Source organism: Schistocerca serialis, chromosome 6, assembly GCF_023864345.2.
Source record: "Schistocerca serialis cubense isolate TAMUIC-IGC-003099 chromosome 6, iqSchSeri2.2, whole genome shotgun sequence".
Lineage (NCBI taxonomy): Eukaryota > Metazoa > Arthropoda > Insecta > Orthoptera > Acrididae > Schistocerca > Schistocerca serialis.
This window is the reverse complement of record NC_064643.1, coordinates 559,542,516-559,562,918: the sequence shown is the minus strand read 5'-3', so window position 1 is coordinate 559,562,918 and position 20,403 is coordinate 559,542,516. Positions and strand designations below refer to the sequence as shown.

Below are 20,403 nucleotides of genomic sequence, written 5' to 3'. Positions count from 1 at the left end.
TACATTCAGCAATAGAACAAACGTTTGCAGAACTTATAACCAACGGAATAATAACTTTTAATGACAATTCGTTTGCAAAAGTTGTGAAGTTGAAGTTCTATACCGAAATTCCACAAGAACGTGCGACAGAAACACTGGCAGCCTACACAAAGGAACATGTGGAGTGTCACAAAAACAGCATTACGCAGGAAATAAGACGAAAAATTAAAACCCCTGAATGCTCTCGCCTAGAAGAACTGCCGGAAGGAACTGAACTAATTGTTAAAGCCATAAAAGAGGTAATTTACTGAAAAAAAATAGATTCATACAGGAATTTGAGAAACTACCTACTCTGTATTTGTCATATTACTGGCTGGAGAAATAAACAGATGATTCAGATGTGGATTTAAATTAAAAGTTAAAACTTAAATTGCACATTATTAAAACCACACCGAACAAAAACAAGGAAAAATTCGTATTCTCTATGAAAATATATATATGCAAAAGTTAATAAAGATTTGGTACCGTACTAGATTATTTACATGTCTTATGCGCTAATCAACCAAACCAAGACATTTCCTATATACAATGATCCGTATGCAGGTACTTCAGATGTAGAAAGTGGATAATCAGGTGACCTTGAAAAGTACTTCAAACTAGTTAATTTAAAGTATAGTTATGCTCTTTTCGTACCTACATGACATAATAAAAATAGATTAGAAGAGCATATTTTTTTACAAAAAAACTCTCCCTCTTACATACCTAGTATCTTCTACAAGAAAAGTCCCTTACAACAAAGTACACCACTGCAGCGCATTCGTGTTCGATGCTTTAGAAATACGCCATGTGATGCCTCCCGAGCTGTTCATTTCATAATAGTATGCACAGTGAGTAAATGCTGCACTAGCAACGCTGCTGCCGAAGACGGGAATGCTGAGAAAGAATGTGTCATACTTAACCAAAAAATGGTTCAAATGGCTCTAAGCACTATGGGACTTAACATCTGAGATCATCAGTCCCCTAGACTTAGAACTACTTGAACCTAACTAACATAAGGACATCACACACATCCATGTCCGAGGCAGGATTCGAACCTGCGTCCGTCGCAGCTGCGTGCTTTCGGACTGAAGCGCCTAGAACTGCTCGTCCACAGCGACCGGCTGTGCCTAACTGTCAATTGCCTTTGATATTTATGTCAGTCTACCTCACAACTTCTTTCCATCTATTTGAATGATTCTCAGCCTCGTACCTCACTATACATCCTCAAGTTACTCTACAACTTTGATGCCAGTGCCTGCTTGCTATGGTAATAGTAATATCCCCCCCCCCTCTGTAATAGTCTGTAGCTGGGGTGTAATAGAGTCTCTGTTGTGTCTAGACAAGACAGGCTAGACACAATGAGAGGAAGCCGAAAGGCACGCGCTTAAACTCACGCAGGCTGGCGTGAGGTCTGAAACAGGATACGTAATGAATGCTATAAAGAAAAGTACGTAGCTTCTGGAATACTTAACTTTAATCCACATTTGTAGAACATCGCTCTTGATGATACATTAATAGAATCTCAATATCAACTGAATACGGCGCCTTGCTAGGTCGTAGCAAATGTAGCTGAAGGCTATGCTAACTATCGTCTCGGCAAATGAGAGCGTATTTGTCAGTGAACCGTTCCTTGCAAAGTCGGCTGTACAACTGGGGCGAGTGCTAGTACGTCTCTCTAGACCTGCCGTGTGGTGGCGCTCGGTCTGCAATTACTGACAGTGGCGACACGCGGGTCCGGCGTATACTAATGGACCGCGGCCGATTTAAAGGCTACCACCTAGCAAGTGTGGTGTCTGGCGGTGACACCACAGTCTCTTCACCAACTGATCAGCATGGTAATCAGAGAGAGAATTTAACCGCATATTTACCCTCTCAAAAGTATCAGAAAGTATAGCAATCACCTGATTCGGTTTCTGAAGACTAATCATTATTCAGTTTGAAGATGTTAGGTGCCTCTCCAGCTGAGGAGATGAAGCCAACCTTAGTCCGTATAAGTTGACTCCTCCTATTTCACTAGGAGTGCGGCCCCATGTTGATGTAATGAACTGAGTGAAACTACTATAGTAAATGTGTGTGCTCGTTCCAGTCGAAATTAGTAAACAGCGCTTTAGTGCTTCACATTACATTTTAGGTATCCATCAACACACACAAACACATTCACATTGATCATTAACCAAGTAATTGATATCGTTTGACGAACAATTCTTAACCATCGAATTCGTCTGTTCTGAATGCCAGTTATGGTGTTCTGGTTGGGAGCTAATTTATGTGGGATGATAATTACAGCTATTGACTGGGAATACAGCGCACGTTTCATTTGGTGTCCATATTATGCAGTGCCGGACACTTGTGTTTTACAACACTAGTATGAAGGAGCCTCGGTGCAACACCAGACGTCTGCTTCCCCGTCGCTGTGGAAGATGAGATTAACTATATAGGTCATTACCTTCGAATAGCTGTTGAAACGCTCTACAATAGCGCAAACTCTTCCAGTATTCATTTGTTGCGATGTCTTTCAGATTTTTGTCAACGAGAAACATAGCCTCTGTGTTTTATTTCTACTATCCTGCGGGTTGCAGGAAAAGGCTTAGTTTACATCATGCGATCGATTTTAGCTTTGTATGAGAGCCAATGGATCGAAACGTGTTGATGTCAGTTTAGCACCTGGCATAGACGGATTTTGTTTTTCGATATATCGGAAGAGAGAGACACGGTAGAACTTTATACGAAGTTCTGTTACAAGAAGTGTTATAACTGGTTAAAGTTGGATGCAAATAGTTCTCTCAAAACTTACCTATTTTGCTCCGAAAAGTAATAGAAATTGGATGTATCTATTCTCGTGGAATCATGGCTGTATTTACTATCGTCATGACGGCGTCTTTAAAAATAGTGTAACCACAATTCCTGTATAATTTAATACTTTATATCTTCTAATTGGAGACACGTTTAATTAGAGACACCAATAATAGGCACCACTTGAATTATAGCTCGCTTTGGAACCTAGCAATGATAGTGTTTTTCCCGACGTGTGAGTAGATTGCGTGAAACAGGCTATGATTATCAAATTGCTTACAAAACTAGAATGCAGGAGTCTGCTATATGATTAGAAACTTTAGACATGTCGGTAGAGAGGAGTTACAGAGCAAAAGTGTCAGATGTAAGGACGCATATAGTAATTGGTTTCGAAGTAACGGAGGAGAGAGAGAGGTACGGTAAAATCTTATAGGAGGTTTATTACGAGACAGGCTCTCACGATTTCTTTCGTAAACGCAGGTGTGACATATCTTCGCATTGGCAACACGGGACTTGCCATAGTGTACAAAACAGCAACGTACTCTTGAATTATAGCTTGTTGTTGTCAGACATAAAATTACAATTACAGTAACTGAATTTGGGGGAAACCCTATTGTGTGAAACTAACAAAACTGCTCCTCAAGCATTATTTTATCTGGAGCATAAATCTGGAGTATAAATCTTTTGGGCAGAAAAGTAAATTTGTAAAACATATATGTATAGGTAAGTGAAAACATTGCAAAAATAGAATGTCGATGAGAACACTGTAAAATGAAATGCCAATGAAAACATTATGAAAATGAAATGTTAATAAATTATTTTATTTTCTTGTAAGTCATTATCAATATTGAATTGCTTGTGTTAATTACTTGTGAAACATATTTTTTTTAAAACATTTAGTCCGTAGTGGACTGGTTTTTGAGTCTGTAACTGTATGTTTAAAATACAAACAGAAATACAGAACTTTTGCGCCAGTCACCATACCCATCAGCTAACCGCAGCGCGTTTCCAAGCTCACTTCGCAATCTTCAGGTGGTATTTGCTCAAATTTCATTGGTTTACGTATGGTTTGGCCACTTATTTACGTTTGGTTTGCTAGCTACAAGAAGTGATCGAGGGTGACGAAAATGTTTCGAGTAATATTGCATTTTATCTCCATCAAAACGTTTATCCGTATTTTGACTAAAACTATCCTTGTTGCAACCGGTTTACACAGAAATCTCCGCTGTTTACTGCTTTTTGAGAAAAAATAAAGGTATCCTGAGCTGTACGAAGTTAGTTAACGACGATTTCAAGGGTGAGTGCGAAAGCAGACGACGTCCTTGACTATAGGAAAAACGGAGGACGGAAATTCAACATGCTTCAAACGTGGCGGGCGTATACTGAGGTGACAAAAGTCTTGGGACAGTGATATGCACTTATGGTGGTGGTACTGCTTACAAAAGCTATAAAAGGGCAGTGCATTGGCGGAGCTGTCATTTGTACTCAGGTAATTCATGTGAAAAGGTTTCTGACGTGTTTATGGCCGCACAATGGGAATTGACAGACTCTGAACGCGGAGTGGTAGTTGGGCGCATGGGACAGTTCAATTCGGAAATCGTTAGGAAATTCTGTATTCCGAGGTCCACAGTGTAAAGAGTGTGACGGGAATAGCAAATTCAGGACATTGCCTTTCACCATGGACAACGCAGAGACCGACGGCCTTCACTTAACGATCGAGAACAGCGGCGTTTGCGTAGAGCTGTCAGTGCTAACTGGCAACCAGTACCGCGTGAAATAACCGCAGAAATCAATGTGGGACGTACGAGGAACTTATCCTTTAGAGCAGTGCGACGAAATTTGGCGTTAATGGGCTACGGCATCAGGCGACTGACGCAAGTACCTATGTTAACAGCACGACATCGCCTGCAGTGCCTCTCCTGGGCTCGTGAACTTGCGTTTGGACCCTAGACGACTGGAAAACTATGTCCTGGTCAGATGAATCCTGATTTCAGTTGGTATGAGCTGATAGTAGGGTTCGAGAGTATCGCAGACCCCACGAAGTCGTGGACGTAAATTGCCAACAAAGCACTGAGCAAGCTGGTGGTGGCTCTATAATGGTGTGGGCTGTGTTTACATGGAATGGACTGGGTCCTCTGGTCCAACTGAACCGATCATTGACTATAAATAGTCATGTTCGGCTACTTGGATGCCATTGCCATTCATGGACTTCATGTTCCCAGACAACGATAGAATTTTTATGGACGACAGTGTGTCATGTCAACGGGCCTCAGTTGCTCGCGATTAGTTTGAAAAACATTCTGGAGAGGTTGACGGAATGATTTGGCCACCCAGATCGCCCGACATGATTCCCATCGAACATTTATGGGACAAAATCGAGAGATCAGTTCGTACACAAATCGTGCACCGGTAATACTTCGAAATTATGGACGGCTATAAGGGCAGCGTGGCTCAGTATTTCTGCAGGAGCTTTCCAACGATTTGTTGAGTCCATATCATGTCGAGTTGCTGAACTACGCATGGCAAAAGGAGGTTCGACACGATATTAGGAGGCATCACACGATTTTTGTCACCCCAGTATATAGGGTCGTCCATTGATAGTGACCGGGCCAAATATCTCACGAAATTAGCGTCAAACGAAAAAACTACAAAGAACGGAACTCGTCTAGCTTGAAGGGGGAAACCAGATGGCGCTATGGTTGGCCCGCTAGATGGCGCTGCCATAAGTCAAACTGATATCAACTGCGGTTTTTTTAATAGGAACCCCCATTTTTATTACATATTCGTGTAGTACGTAAAGAAATATGAATGTTTTAGTTGGACCACTTTTTTCGCTTTGTGATAGATGGCGCTGTAATAGTCACAAACGTATAAGTACGTGCTATGACGTAACATTCCGCCACTACGGACGGTATTTGCTTCGTGATACATTACCCGTGTTAAAATGGGCCGTTTACCAGTTGCGGAAAAGGTCGATATCATGTTGATGTATGGCTATCGTGATCAAAATGCCCAACAGGTGTGTGATATGTATGCTGCTCGGTATCCTGGACGACATCATCCAACTGACCGAACCGTTCACCGGATGGTTACGTTATTTAAGGAAACAGGAAGTGTTCAGCCACCTGTGAAACGTCAACCACAACCTGCAACAAATCATGATGCCCAAGTAGGTGTTTTAGCTGCTGTCGTGGCTAATCCGCACATCAGTAGCAGACAAATTGGGCGAGAATCGGGAATCTCAAAAACGCCGGTGTTGATAATGCTACATCAAGATCTATTGCACCCGTACCATATTTCTACGCACCAGGACTTGCATGGCGACGACTTTCAACGTCGTGTACAATTCTGCCACTGGGCACAAGAGAAATTACTGGACGATGACAGATTTTTTGCACGTGTTCTATTTAGGGACGAAGCGTCATTCACCAACAGCGGTAACGTAAACCGACATAATATGCACTATTGGGCAACGGAAAATCCACGATGGCTGCGACAAGTGGAACATCAGCGACCTTGGCGGGTTAATGTATGGAGCGGCATTATGGGAGGAAGGATAATTGGCCCCCATTTTATCGATGGCAATCTAAATGGTGCAATGTATGTCGATTTCCTATGTAATGTTCTACCGATGTTACTGCAAGATGTTTCACTGCATGACAGAATGGCGATGTACTTCCAACATGATGGATGTCCGGCACATAGCTCGCGTGCGGTTGGAGCGGTATCGAATAGCATATTTCATGACAGGTGGATTGGTCGTCGAAGCACCAAACAATGGCCCGCACGTTCACCGGGTCCGACGTCCCCGGATATCTTTCTGTGGGGAAAGTTGAAGGATATTTGCTGTCGTGATCCACCGACAATCCCTGACAACATGCGTCAGCGCATTGTCAATGCATGTGCGAACATTACGGAAGGCGAACTACTCGCTGTTGAGAGGAATGTCATTACACGCATTGCCAAACGCAGTGAGGTTGACGGACATCATTTAGAGCATTTATTGCATTAATGTGGTATTTACAGGTAATCACGCTGTAACAGCATGCGTTCTCAGAAATGATAAGTTCGCAAGAGTACATGTATCACATTGGAACAACCGAAATAAAATGTTCAAACGTACCTACGCTCTGTATTTTAATTTAAAAAACCTACCTGTTACCAACTGTTCGTCTAAAATTGTGAGCCTTATGTTTGTGACTATTACAGCGCCATCTATCAGAAAGGGAAAAAAGTGGTCCAACTAAAACATTCATATTTCTTTACGTACTACACGAATATGTATTAATAATTGGGGTTCCTATTTAAAAAACACATAGTTGATATCCGTTTGACCTATGGCAGCGCCATCTAGCGGGCCAACCATAGCGCCATCTGGTTTCCCCCTTCAAGCTAGACAAGTTTCGTTCTTTGTAGTTTTTTCGTTTGACGCTTATTTCGTGAGATATTTGTCCCGGTCACGATCAATGGACCACCCTGTATGAAATTTAATCTCGTTGATGCTTACGACCCGTCAGCTAAAGAGCGTGGCAGCGTTGACGGAGAGTAACGACGTTCAGCGCGGCGCAGTTTGACGAGGAGAGGCTCAGCGGGCGCTGCGCGATACGTCATTCTCCGGCGAGCGGCGCCGATTGGCCGCGCCTCGGAGGCGAAGGTGAGCGCAGCAGGCAGTCTGCTCCGGTCAGCCATGGCGCGCAGGCCGCCGTGTCACCACCAGCACCAACACCACCAGCCGCACCAGCAGCAGCACCAGCACCCGCAGCAGCAGCAGCAGGCGCCGCCGCCGGCGACAACCTGCTGCGCCAAGGGCCACGCCGGCGCGCCCCGGCCGCAGCGCCAGTCGCTGCAGCACCAACACCAGCACCACCTCCCGCACAGGACGTCCCAGACCGAGCAGCCCACCAGCGCAGACTTCGCCAGGGAGCAGGTCAGACCCACACGTCTAACCTCACATCACAGGCCAGCGGTTCCCAACCTTTTAGAGACCATTACTCCTGAGTGCAGTCGTGTATTAGCTAGCTCCCTAAAGTCCCCCTCCCCGCAAAATCATCGACGATAGAGCTAAACCAAACTTAAGAAACAAAACCAACTTCCTTTGAACACTTTAATTTTTAAAATTCGAAAGATAAACTGTATCTCGATTTTGTAGTTGCTTTATTTAACCTCGAACAAGTGCTGGCCAGCCTGGATGTGGTTTTTAGGCGGCTTTCCACATCCCACGAGGTGAATACCGGGCTGGTCCCCACGTTCCGCCTCAGTTACACGCGTCGCAGACATTTGCAACATGTCCGCACTATTTCACGATGTACATAGACGCAGACAGTTGGGATACACTGACTCCGTCCTGGGGTGTACGGGGTGGCGGCAGGAACGGCACCATCCCGAACACTAACATTACCAGATCCGTTGTAACCACGCCGGCCCTGCGATTGCTGCAGGACTATCTACATCAACATTTATACTCCGCAAGCCACCCAACGGTGTGTGGCGGAGGGCACTTAACATGCCACTGTCATTACCCCACTTCCTGTTCCAGTCCCGTATGGTTCGAACGAAGAACGACTGCCGGAAAGCCTCCGTGCGCGCTCGAATCTCTCTGATTTTACTCCTCGCAAGGTATTAGTAGCGGGAAGCAATATATTCAATACCTCATCCAGAAACGCACCCTCTCGAAACCTGGACAGCAAGCTACACCGCGATGCAGAGCGCCTCTCTTGCAATGTCTGCCACTTGAGTTTGCTAAACATCTCCGTAACGCTTACCAAATAACCCTGTGACGAAACGCGCTGCTCTTCTTTGGATCTTCTCTATCTTCTCTGTCAACCCGATCTGGTAGGCATCTTACACTGATGAGCAATACTCAAGTATAGGTCGAACGAGTGTTTTGTAAGCCACCTCCTTTGTTGATGGGCTACATTTTCTAAGGGCTCTCCCAATGAATCTCAACCTGGCACCCGACTTACCAACAATTAATTTTATATGATCATTCCACTTCAAATTGTTCCGTACACATACTCCCAGATATTTTACAGAAGTAACTGCTACCAGTGTTTGTTCCGCTATCATATAATCATACAATAAAGGATCCTTCTTTCTATGTATTCGCAATACATTACATTTGTCTATGTTAAGGGTCAGTTGCCACTCCCTGCACCAAGTGCCTATCCGCTGCAGATCTTCCTGCATTTCGCTGCAATTTTCTAATGCTGCAACTTCTGTGTATACTACAACATCATCCGCGAAAAGCCGCATGAAACTTCCGACACTATCTACTAGGTCATTTATATATATTGTGAAAAGCAATGGTCCCATAACACTCCTCTGTGGCACGCCAGAGGTTACTTTAACGTCTGTAGACGCCTCTCCGTTGAGAACAACATGCTGTGTTCTGCTTGCTAAAAACCCTTCAATCCAGCCTCATAGCTGGTCTGATATTCCGTAGGCTCTTACTATGTTTATCAGGCGACTTTGCGGAACTGTATCGAACGCCTTCCGGAAGTCAAGGAAAATGGCATCTACCTGGGAGCCTGTATCTAATATTTTCTGGGTCTCATGAACAAATAAACCGTATTGGGTCTCACACGATCGCTGCTTCCGGAATCCATGTTGATTCCTACAGAGTAGATTCTGGGTTTCCAGAAATGACATGATACGCGAGCAAAAAACATGTTCTAAAATTCTACAACAGATCGATGTCAGAGATATAGGCCTATAGTTTTGCGCATCTGCTCGACATCCCTTCTTGAAAACTGGAACTACCTGTGCTCTTTCCCAATCATTTGGGACCTTCTGTTCCTCTAGAGACTTGCGGTACACGGCTGTTAGAAGGGCGTAAGCGAAAGAAAGAAAGAAAGAAAGAAAGAAATGAGTCAGTGACACAATCGGTACTGCTTATTTCGATCAACCTTCTTTTACAGAATGATTGGCTCCAGTGTACAACACAGCCCGTGATGTTTAATATCTGCCACACAAACACACACATATATTGGCCCCGTTATTTGTTGATACTCATACCGAATACAAGCCGCATGGGAAACTGAAGTCGCTTTAAACCGAAGGGCAAATTTGAATCTCTGGATGTCAAGCAAAGAGACAGAATATACATAGAAAGGCTGTGGCACTTTGTTCAGCGCTCCCTGCGGTGCCACAGTGTACTATTATCCGCCATATTTTCGGAAGTCATTGTATACGAGTGACGAAAATGAGGAAGTAATGCCGTGTATAACTGGCGTTCGGAAATCGGTCACTTGGCCTCAGCTGCTTGCTGTGTGGTGCAATCTTTGTTTTGAACGCTGAATTCACGAAAGCGTTAACAAACAAGGCTATAAAAATGTGACTGCTGCTCGTTTCATTCGCAGCAATTCAAGATGTGCTCTTTGGTTCCTTCCTCTCCACTCTCTCGGAAATCGCAACATATTCGGAAATAAACAGCCAAGCATTTGTGCCATGCAAGAATATAAATGCCATAGTTGCTTATTTCACTCGCAGCAGTTTGATTAGATTAATGCTTAAGCACACTCTCTGAAATCGCGAAATAGTCTGGGGAAAAAGCGGCCAAATATTTGTAACAAGAAAGCAGCAGCGTCATGTTACCTTTTTAATTTGAAGAAATCACGAAATCGAAATTCATGCTTAAGCACACTCTCTGAAATCGCGAAATAGTCTGGGGAAAAAGTGGCCAAATATTTGTAACAAGAAAGCAGAAGCGTCATGTTACCTTTTTAATTTGAAGAAATCACGAAATCGAAGAAACTCATTCCCGATGGAACACGCTCTTATATGCAGATAACATCGAACGTTGAAGAATATTATCCTATTACATGAATAGGTAAGTCCCAGACTGTGTTCCAAAAGCGGAGATGGAAAGAAAACCTACTAGAACGCGAACGTACACTACTGACCATTAAAATTGCTACGCCAAGAAGAAATGCAGATGGTAAACGGGTATTCATTGGACAAATATATTATACTAGAACTGACATGTGATTACATTTTCACACAATTTGGGTGCATAGATCCTGAGGAATCACTACCCAGAACAACCACCTCTGGCCGTAATAACGGCCTTGATACGCCTGGGCATTGAGTCAAACAGAGCTTGGATGGCGTGTACAGGTACAACTGCCCATGCAGCTTCAACACGGTACCACAGTTCATCAAGAGTAGTGACTGGCGTATTGTGACGAGCTGGTTGCTCGGCCACCATTGAGCAGACGTTTTCAGTTGGTGAGAGATCTGGACAATGTGCTGGCCAGGGCAGCAGTCGAACATTTTCTGTATCCAGAAAGGCCCGTACAGGACCTGCAACATGCGGTCGCGCATTATCCTGCTGAAATGTAGGGTTTCGCAGGGATCGAATGAAGGGTAGACCCACGGGTAGTAACATATCTGAAATGTAACGTCCACTGTTCAAAGTGCCGTCAATGCGAACAAGAGGTGACCGAGACGTGTAACCAACGGAACCCCATACCATCACGCCTGGTGATACGCCAGTATGGCGATGACGAATACACGCTTCCAATGTGCGTTCACCACGATGTCGTCAGACACGGATGCGACCATCGTGATGCTGTAAACAGAACCTGGATTCATCCGAAAAAATGACGTTTTGCCATTCGTGCACCCAGGTTCGTCTTTGAGTACACCATCGCAGGCGCTCCTGTCTGTGATGCAGCGTCAAGGGTAACCGCAGCCATGATCTCCGAGCTGATAGTCCATGCTGCTGCAAACGTCGTCGAACTGTTCGTGCAGATGGTTGTTGTCTTGCAAACGTCCCCATCTGTTGACTCAGGGATCGAGACGTGGCTGCACGATCCGTTACAGCCATGCGGATAAGATGCCTGTCATCTCGACTGCTAGTGATACGAGGCCGTTGAGATCCAGCACGGCGTTCCGTATTACCCTCCCGAACCCACCGATTCCATATTCTGGTAACAGTCATCGGATTTCGACCAACGCGAGCAGCAATGTCGCGATACGATAAACCGCAATCGCGATTGGCTACAATCCGACCTTTATCAAAGTCGAAAACGTGATCGTACGCATTTCTCCTCCTTACACGAGGGATCACAACAACATTTCACCAGGCAACGCCGGTCAACTGCTGTTTGTGTATGAGAAATCGGTTGGAAACTTTCCTCATGTCAGCACGTTGTAGGTGTCGCCACCGGCGCCAACCTTGTGTGACTGCTCTGAAAATCTAATCATTTGCATATCACAGCATCTTCTTCCTGTCGGTTAAATTTCGCATCTGTAGCACGTCATCTTTGTGGTGTAGCAATTTTAATGGCCAGTAGTGTATTTTCTTCGACTCTCTATTGCACATCTCCGCATGACCACAGAGATCGATTAGAGTTTCCAAAATTATCATCGTTTGTCTTAGAACTCCTAAGGACTTTTACAGTTGATGTGTCCTTAAATGACACGTTATTATATAAAAATCATACCTAGAGTGACGTGCTTGTGATAAATCTTCAACGCACCGTTGCCCTGAAACAGTGTACTCCCATAAATCGCAAGTTATAATACGAAAACGGCGAAATGATGAATCCTCTCAAAATTAGCGAGCTTGGGGCGTCACGTGACCGATATCTGATTTCAGACCAATGCTAGGCGAAAGCGGTTTTGGCTTCCTCATTTTAGCCACTCGTCGTTCTGTGGTTGTTTTAAAAGCGAGGTAGTGGGTGTCCTGACTTGTAACAGATGTAATTGCCGAATTTCTTTCCGAAATCATTCCTAAAGTTTGAGCAGTTAACTACACACACAGACGCAGTATAACTACGAATATGTCCCATTTCATGTGCGTATTGTTTAATAGTATTATCTGTGGGTGGTTTCGTTCCTTTGTGTCATACACCAGCACAGAAAGAACTTTCATGTGTTTACGTGAATGTGTGAATTTATTGTTCGAGGCTATAATGCGTGCACTATACTTGCTGTTAGTAAATCATTCGGTTGCTGGATTCAATACTTTTGAACTTACGATGTCAGTGCTTTGTATCTGTCCATTGTCACTAATAATAATAATCATATAGGAAACTTCAAAAAACTTGCTAGATATTTCAGAGAACTACTTAATTGACCAGAACCACCACAAAGAACCCTTCCCCCTACCCCCATACACACAAGAATCAGAATATGAGAACACTTAACGCTAATTTATAGCCCCCAGATGAAAAAGAAACAGCCAGGCAGATCAAAAGACTAAAAAACAATTAAACAGCACCAGAAGATTGAATCATGGCAAAAATTCGCAAACCAACAGACTCAAACACCATAAATCCCCAAAATCATATAAGACATTTGGCCAACAGAACAAATTCCAGAAGATTGGAAAATTTCATCAGTTCACCCGTTGCATTAGAAAGGGAACAGAATAAATGTAAATAACTACAGAGGAATCTCATTAATATCAACTGCATTCAAAGTTCTATCTCAGTATCTTCTCCACAGAGCATAGAAACGACTTGAACCAAAAAATTGGAGGATATTGGCAGGATTTATACCAGGCCTTTCGCGTGCAAAGCAAATCTTGAAACTAAAGCTAATCTTTAGACATCAGAGATGCTGTGGCAAAAATTTAGTCAGCGCGTATGTTATTTCAGAAAAGCCTGTGACTCATTTGACCGTGAATCACTCATCCAGATACCAACAGAAGAAGGTCTAAATCTGAAAACACTGGTAATCGTGTATTAAACACTGACCGACACAACGCCCAAGGTTAAATTTGTTGGGGAACTCTCAGATCCTTTCTGAATCAAAACTGGAATAAGTGGAATACCTCCATTACTTTACATCTGTCTCCTTGAGAAAGTGATACAAGAATGTCGGTAATAGAAATCAGTCCTCAAAATTGACCAAGTGATCACTTTAGGCAGAGGCAAGTTATCTGTAGATTGCCTAGCATCTGCAGACGGTTTATCAGCACAAACTCGTGACATTTCATCAATCCAAAATCAAATAGAACTCTTGAAATAAACTGCAAAAAAGGTCGGACTTCACATATATTTAAAGGACAGAGTACAAGACGTGCAACAAAGAAGCAACAAAATTCATGGAGACGAAATATGGAAAAATTAAACGAGTTGCACAGTTTAAATATTTCGGTGAAACCACTCAGAAAAATGGAATAGAAACATAAGCAAACGTAAATAGATGCCAAAATATGGCATTTGCATACCAACTTAACCAAAATGTCTACAGTAAGAAATGTATCTTCAGGCACACACAGCTAAGACATTGCAATACAGTAATTAAACCGGAATGCCTCTATGGATCAGAAACACTTATTTTGAACAGGAAAACAGACAGTGAAAACATTGAGAAAAAGTAGCGAAAAATTGTAAGAGAAAGTCTGCCCCTAGAACTTGTACACGAACAGTAGCGACTCCTAAGCAGTCAGGAAATCAAACAACACACAAATATCCACGCTGACATTGTATTGGGAAACGCAAGTTAAGAATCTGTGGACAATTTTAAAAAAATGAACACAGACACATTTACAAAACAAACAGTTGATTTGTTTTGACAATAGTAGCAAAGGCAAAACGGACGCGATGAAATGAATTGCTGAGATCTGAAATAGGCAAGAATTGCTCCTCCGGAAGATGTCCAAAACTGTGAAATCTTCAGGTCGAAAATTTCACAATGGCAAGGTGACCACAAAGGAAAAACCAAAGAAGATGACTGGAACAACATAATCTGAAGAGAGATAAGAAGTCCGCAGGAAGAGAAGAAAGAAATATGAGCACAAAGGAAGGCAAACGCCTGCCTCTAAATACTTTGCGTAGTCCTAATGGGCTTATTCGCGAATAATAATAAAAATAATAATAGTAATAACAATAATAGTACTGTGTACGCTCTACAACAGTGTAGGACCCATTACATCGTTACTATTGTGTTGTGATATCAGTTAGTTCATTTACCCTTAGGAAGTGAATAAGGAGACAAGTTAGGGTTTACTGCGGAAACTGCCTTCAACTTTGAGAAGAGGTATTCGCATGACATATTTAACTATATGTGATGTATATGCCTCAATTTCACCATCGTAAATGGATTGTACAAAGTATAAAATCTATGTGTAGTGCATGCACTGTGTGAGGAAGATGTGACATCCACAAACTGCGACAGGCTTTCTCAGTATTTAAAAAATGTAAATTTTTTGTAACTTGTGTAACCAGTACTTCAGTCTTAATAAGTATTGATAACAATAATCACCTTAAAAAAACAATTTCGTTTCATGAGCGAAACACAACTTAACCCTTTTGATTTCACCCCCCACAAAATTTAGTTTTACCCATAACCCCCTTGGGTTGGGAACGACTGCCATAGGCACTTACAGACCAGCTGTGTTAAGGTTGGGGTCCAACATCTAAGCCACATGACAGAGGGCAAGAAGCCGAGTTTCTGTCATTACGTACTATGTGGAATGGGAAAAGACAGTTGTAATTTTTCACGTTTATAACTGAAACCAAGCACTGATTGTAACAATTGAACGGCTTCTTGTTTTAGTATAGTCAGTAGCCACATGAAGAATATCACATAAATTGTTATTTCTTAGGAACAAGATGGGTTTACATCAATTTGTTCGCACACAGACGATGTGACTGTAATTAAGAACATTAGAGCAAAACACAGAGAATTTAACTTAGAAACCCATAGGGCTTTTATCGACCTTTAGAAGGCTTTCGACCGTCTGAGCAGCGATAGCTTATGGAAGACTGTGTCTGAACTTCGTTGTCCTTATAACCTAACTAAAACTGATACTGAAAAGTCTTTATAAAACATGTACACTGCAATAAACATAAATAGAGATCATTAGAAAATAATAACTAACGAAGGTGTAAGACAAGGGTGTGCTTCTCCGCCTAGTCTTTTTAATATTTACATTGACTTAATTCTTCATTAATGGAAATGTAAAGAAAACAAAATAGTTAAGATAAGTACCTGAATGTGTTTGCAGATGATATCGTTATTTTTCAAAAGAATGAAAGTGATCACCAAATATCTGTATACGAACTGAGCGAAATATGTAACAAATGAAATTTAAAAGTTTCTTGTAATAAAATAATAATAGCATTCAGTGGAAAATATGTAGTCAGATTAAAAATTATTGTAGATAATTCAGTTTCAGAACAAGTCTCTCGAAGATCTTACTTAGGCTGTGGTATAATTTTTGATTCTGATTCCTATATTCAGAATGAAACATACAAATTCGAAAGTCTCGCGATAACTGGAGACAATACCTCATTAAAATGTCATGTCATAGAATTCTCCAGCAGATCTGAACTACAGGCCGGATGAGAGAACAGATATTATAAGACCTCGGAAAACATAGAAATGATTTTGTATGTGAATTCGTAACAGGCAATAGCCTAATCCTTGAAAGGAGGACGAGGACGACGACGTGCAGTACTGCAGTAACCCATTCATCCGCAATCCCCAAATATAAACGAGATGGTTAGCGTTTCTACATTTGGCCCCTTGAAAGTCTAAGAAACACCCTGATACATTATGCTGGCAGTGCTTCCTTTTTACAAATGACTGAATTGCAGTTCTTTAGTCAGTTTCTGTTTTTGTTGCACTGTGAATTATTTAGTTGACCATTTCCACAGGATGCATGCAAAATATCAGTTTGACAGGAAACCTTTAGTCTTATGATCATTCCTTAACAACAAACGTGAAACAATTTATTATTTTTATAAGAAATGGCATCCATTTCTATCCATAACGGCCAGCTTTTACGCAAAATGGGCGTTTATATTTTATGACGTTTGCTTAATCCAATACCGATACCGCAACAGTATCAGAATAAGAAGTATAATATATCAGAAAACTATTGTTGTGATATACGTATAACGTTCAGTCGCCTCAAAATCTTCGTCATTCATCGAGGACCGACATGCATCCTAACTTTCAGTTCACGGAAATATCTCCACAAGGCTCCAGAAATATGGTTGCTGCATAGCTTTGTGTAGTTGTTGGATTAAAATTCTCTCTTTTCAAAGCAAGGGTCCAAATATTCCTTCTTACTTCATCAGTGGGAAACCTATAACCATTTACATAGCAAAAGTTATAAGCCTGAGCAGAATAAATAAGAAAAGGGAGACCCTGTAATTAATATGTCGTAAATTTTCGCACGGGTTGTAAACATCATGCAGTTGGTAATATTTAGATACAAACAAACACTCTTACAATACACTGAATGCTTGGTAGCAATCAGTTCTCAGCTTCAGCCTGTAAATTCACTTACGTAATCTTTAAAAATGTGATCGCTATATTTTTTCTACTCTGACGGAAAATAGAATTTCAACACCATAAACTAATTAATATAGAATAATTAAATTTCGGCAATACATTTGTCTAGGTAACATATTTAAGTGATACACATTGCATGATCACAGGTTAAAGTAGGCACAAGATAAGCCATTGCAAATTTGAAATGCTGGTACGTTAATGGGCGGTGTAACCGCCAGAATGTTGAATACAAACATGCAAACGTGCATGCATTGTGTTGTACGGGTGCCGGATGTCAGTTTGTGTTATGGAGTATAGCTGTTGCTCTTGTCGGCCGATAATGTCCCACATGTGTCGACTGGAGTCTCATCTGATGATTGAGCATCCAAGGCATGTTGGGTTACAAAGCGGTATGTGGGCGAGCGTTATCCTGTTGGAAAATAGCCCCCTCGAATGTTGTTCATTAATGGCAGCACAACAGCTCGAATCGCCAGAATGATATACAATTTTGCACTCATGGTGCGTGAGATAATCACGAGTGTGCTTCTGTTGTACGAAATCGCATCCCAGACCATAACTCCAGGTTTAGGTGCAGTGTGTCTAGGACGCAGACAGGTTGGTTGCTGGCCCTCCTTGTAACCAACACACAGCCATCATTGGCATCGAGACAGAACCCGTTTTCATCAGGAAACACAACAGAGCTCCATCCTGTCGCCCAGTGAGCTCTCTCTTGACATCACTGAAGTCGCTAATGGAGATGATTTGCGGTCAATGGAATGCACGCTACAATGATCTGGTTCGGAGCTGTCGTTGAAGTAACCGATTTGTAACAGTTCACTGTGTCACTGAGGTGCCAACTGCTGCTCTCCCGTCCTATTAGATAACCTCGATCAAACTCAGTGAGGTGCTGATAATGGCGTCTTTGTGGCCTTAAAGGCATTCTTGACTAACATCACGTCCAATCTCAAAGGTAAGTAATGCCCACGATCGTTACATCGTATTTAAAGCACACTCGGTTTGCATCCTCGTAGTGTCACTACTAGAGCCACTCTTATGCGACTGAATTGGACTGAGCGGAATTTGAATGAACATCATGTTTCAGATGCAGACACACGCCTACCAGCTCTCGTTTATGTCGCACAGCTCCTACTTGGTGTTGCGAATTTTTTTCGTGATTGTATTTTTAAAACAGCTCTATGTGTAGTACGAAATATTACCTACTTAACACATGTATGTTGGTGTAGCACAAATTTCATCATTGTAGTAATGAAATCTTAACTGATATTCCATAAGTAACCTGAAAATGGATGCTATTATGTCCGTTGATCGAGATGTTGGTTTCAACGTAATGACGTCCTGTGTCATCTCTATCATCTCTGACCTAAGCGTCTAACTATCTAGTCATTACACTGTTGCAGGATACCATATTATACACCCACCTGTCGCTAACGAACTAAGCGCGCGAGTGTTCGACTCCAAGGTAACAGTTTGAATCCTGGTTTCAGAAAAATGTTTCAACACCAGTGTTTGGCTGTCAACGGGACGAAAGGTGGTGGCGTAAATTACGTCCCTGGTCACTAGAGTTTGCGCCTATGTCCTGGATTAAATCCCGAATTACTCCGTACTGTCTCATCGAGCGAAGACATGCGACGATGTTGATGGTGATCGGACGGGGATGTTGGGCTCAGCGTGTCCCTTGGTACTCTTTGGAAGGAGATTGTTAAGTGTCGGCGCTGGGTTTCACTCTCTCTCTTCCTCACCACAAATATGACACCATACTACACACACACACATACACACACATACACTCAGCTGCTGGAGAGAGGCCACTGTGTGTAGAGGAAAAAGCTCTTTTCAGCAAGGCGCCTAAATAATACATTGGGGTCTGTGTGTGAAATCTTGTGGAACTTAACTGCTAAGGTCATCAGTCCCTAAGCTTACACACTACTTAACCTAAATTGTCCTAAGGACAAACACACACACCCATGCCCGAGGGAGGACTCGAACCTCCGCCGGGACCAGCCGCACAGTCCATGACTGCAGCGCCCGAGACCGCTCGGCTAATCCCGCGCGGCATTGGGGTCTCTCAGTCCCTTCAAATCAATAGTGCCTTTCCTGGATTAACTACTCCTTGCGCGGTAAAATGAAATTTTAAGACGGGAAAAAACAAAATTAGAGATCATCGATGTCTCATACCGCAACAAGTTTTCAGTCTATTTTACGGTAGCACTGTGGCTCAATCCCATTTTGCCTACTTATGTCGGATCTCCTTTCTTCAATTCCAAGCGCCTCTGGTGGTATAGGTGTGTTATGGAGGTGCACTTGGGCTTTCCGTCAAGGAGGACCGGGGCTCGAGTACCGGCATTTTTAATTTCCCGCCAATTCCCGGGTGGGAGGTGGGGTGGGACGTCAGCACAGCCCTGGGACAAAGAAATTGCCACCAAAATTCTAAATACCCGCCAAAATTCGAAATTACCAACAGTAGGTTGAGTGGGACAGTGGGAAGGGGGGAGGGGGCTGGGGCCCACGTACAGGCTGAGAAAAACACGTGACGTCATCCGGGGGTGGAGGTGGACGTGGTCGGGGGCGGGGGTGGACGTGGACGGAGGTGGAGGGGAAATTAATTGATCAATTTCATTTATTTGCATATCAATTTGATATCAAAATTGCACCGAGAACCCCATCTCCCTACTACATATGTGGTGATTACTTATACAGCGTCACACCCTTTTCAGAACGTCCTATCTAAATCTAAGTACATTTTCCTTAATGTTGATTCATCAGGAATCTGCTGCTCGGAGTATAAACGCACATTGTTCAAGTACCAACAACCAGGAACCATAGCGCAGCACATTTCATGGAAAAATTCGTTTGTAGAATTTGGAGCTTTTTGCGTCTGCGTCAACGACTTTTCCTTCTTAGACGACTGCACTGCTTTGTTCTTCGTGTGCAGTTTACTATGTATGTGTTACCCAGTTTGGGGTTGGAGCACCCGATCTGCTCACTGCACGTTCGACAGAGGTCAGTCTCTATATCAACAGTTCAAGCGTTGGCCATAGTAACCGAAGATCTGAATTTAGATGATAGTTTTAACTCAAAGAAAGCATCATGAACACAAACAGTCTTGAACTCTAAATAAGTGCTATACGACAAATTTTTATTGGCGCACGCACTCCCTAGTTATGAATCGGTGGAAGACGCTAGTAGTCAGAAAACTTCTTTTATTTGCCCCACTGCAAATATCAGGGTTGGCATTTACACTTTATTATAACGTATTGCACATTATTTTTCTCAAGTGTTTTGTGTACTTTATGACAACAATAAAGTACGCGACAGTATTGTATTTGACATTATTTG

The 20,403-nt window shown here is 42.6% G+C and overlaps 1 protein-coding gene across 1 annotated transcript in view; it reads left to right on the top strand.

Moving 5' to 3' along the window:
* The first annotated feature begins 7,497 nt into the window (after positions 1–7,497).
* The window catches only part of LOC126484156 (venom dipeptidyl peptidase 4-like), a 282,662-nt gene continuing 269,756 nt past the window's right edge, over positions 7,498–20,403 (top strand). The window contains exon 1 of the mRNA XM_050107552.1: positions 7,498–7,738. Within this exon, the coding sequence (XP_049963509.1) occupies positions 7,499–7,738 (240 nt within the window). The 5' untranslated portion in view covers position 7,498. The remainder of the gene's footprint in view (positions 7,739–20,403) is intronic.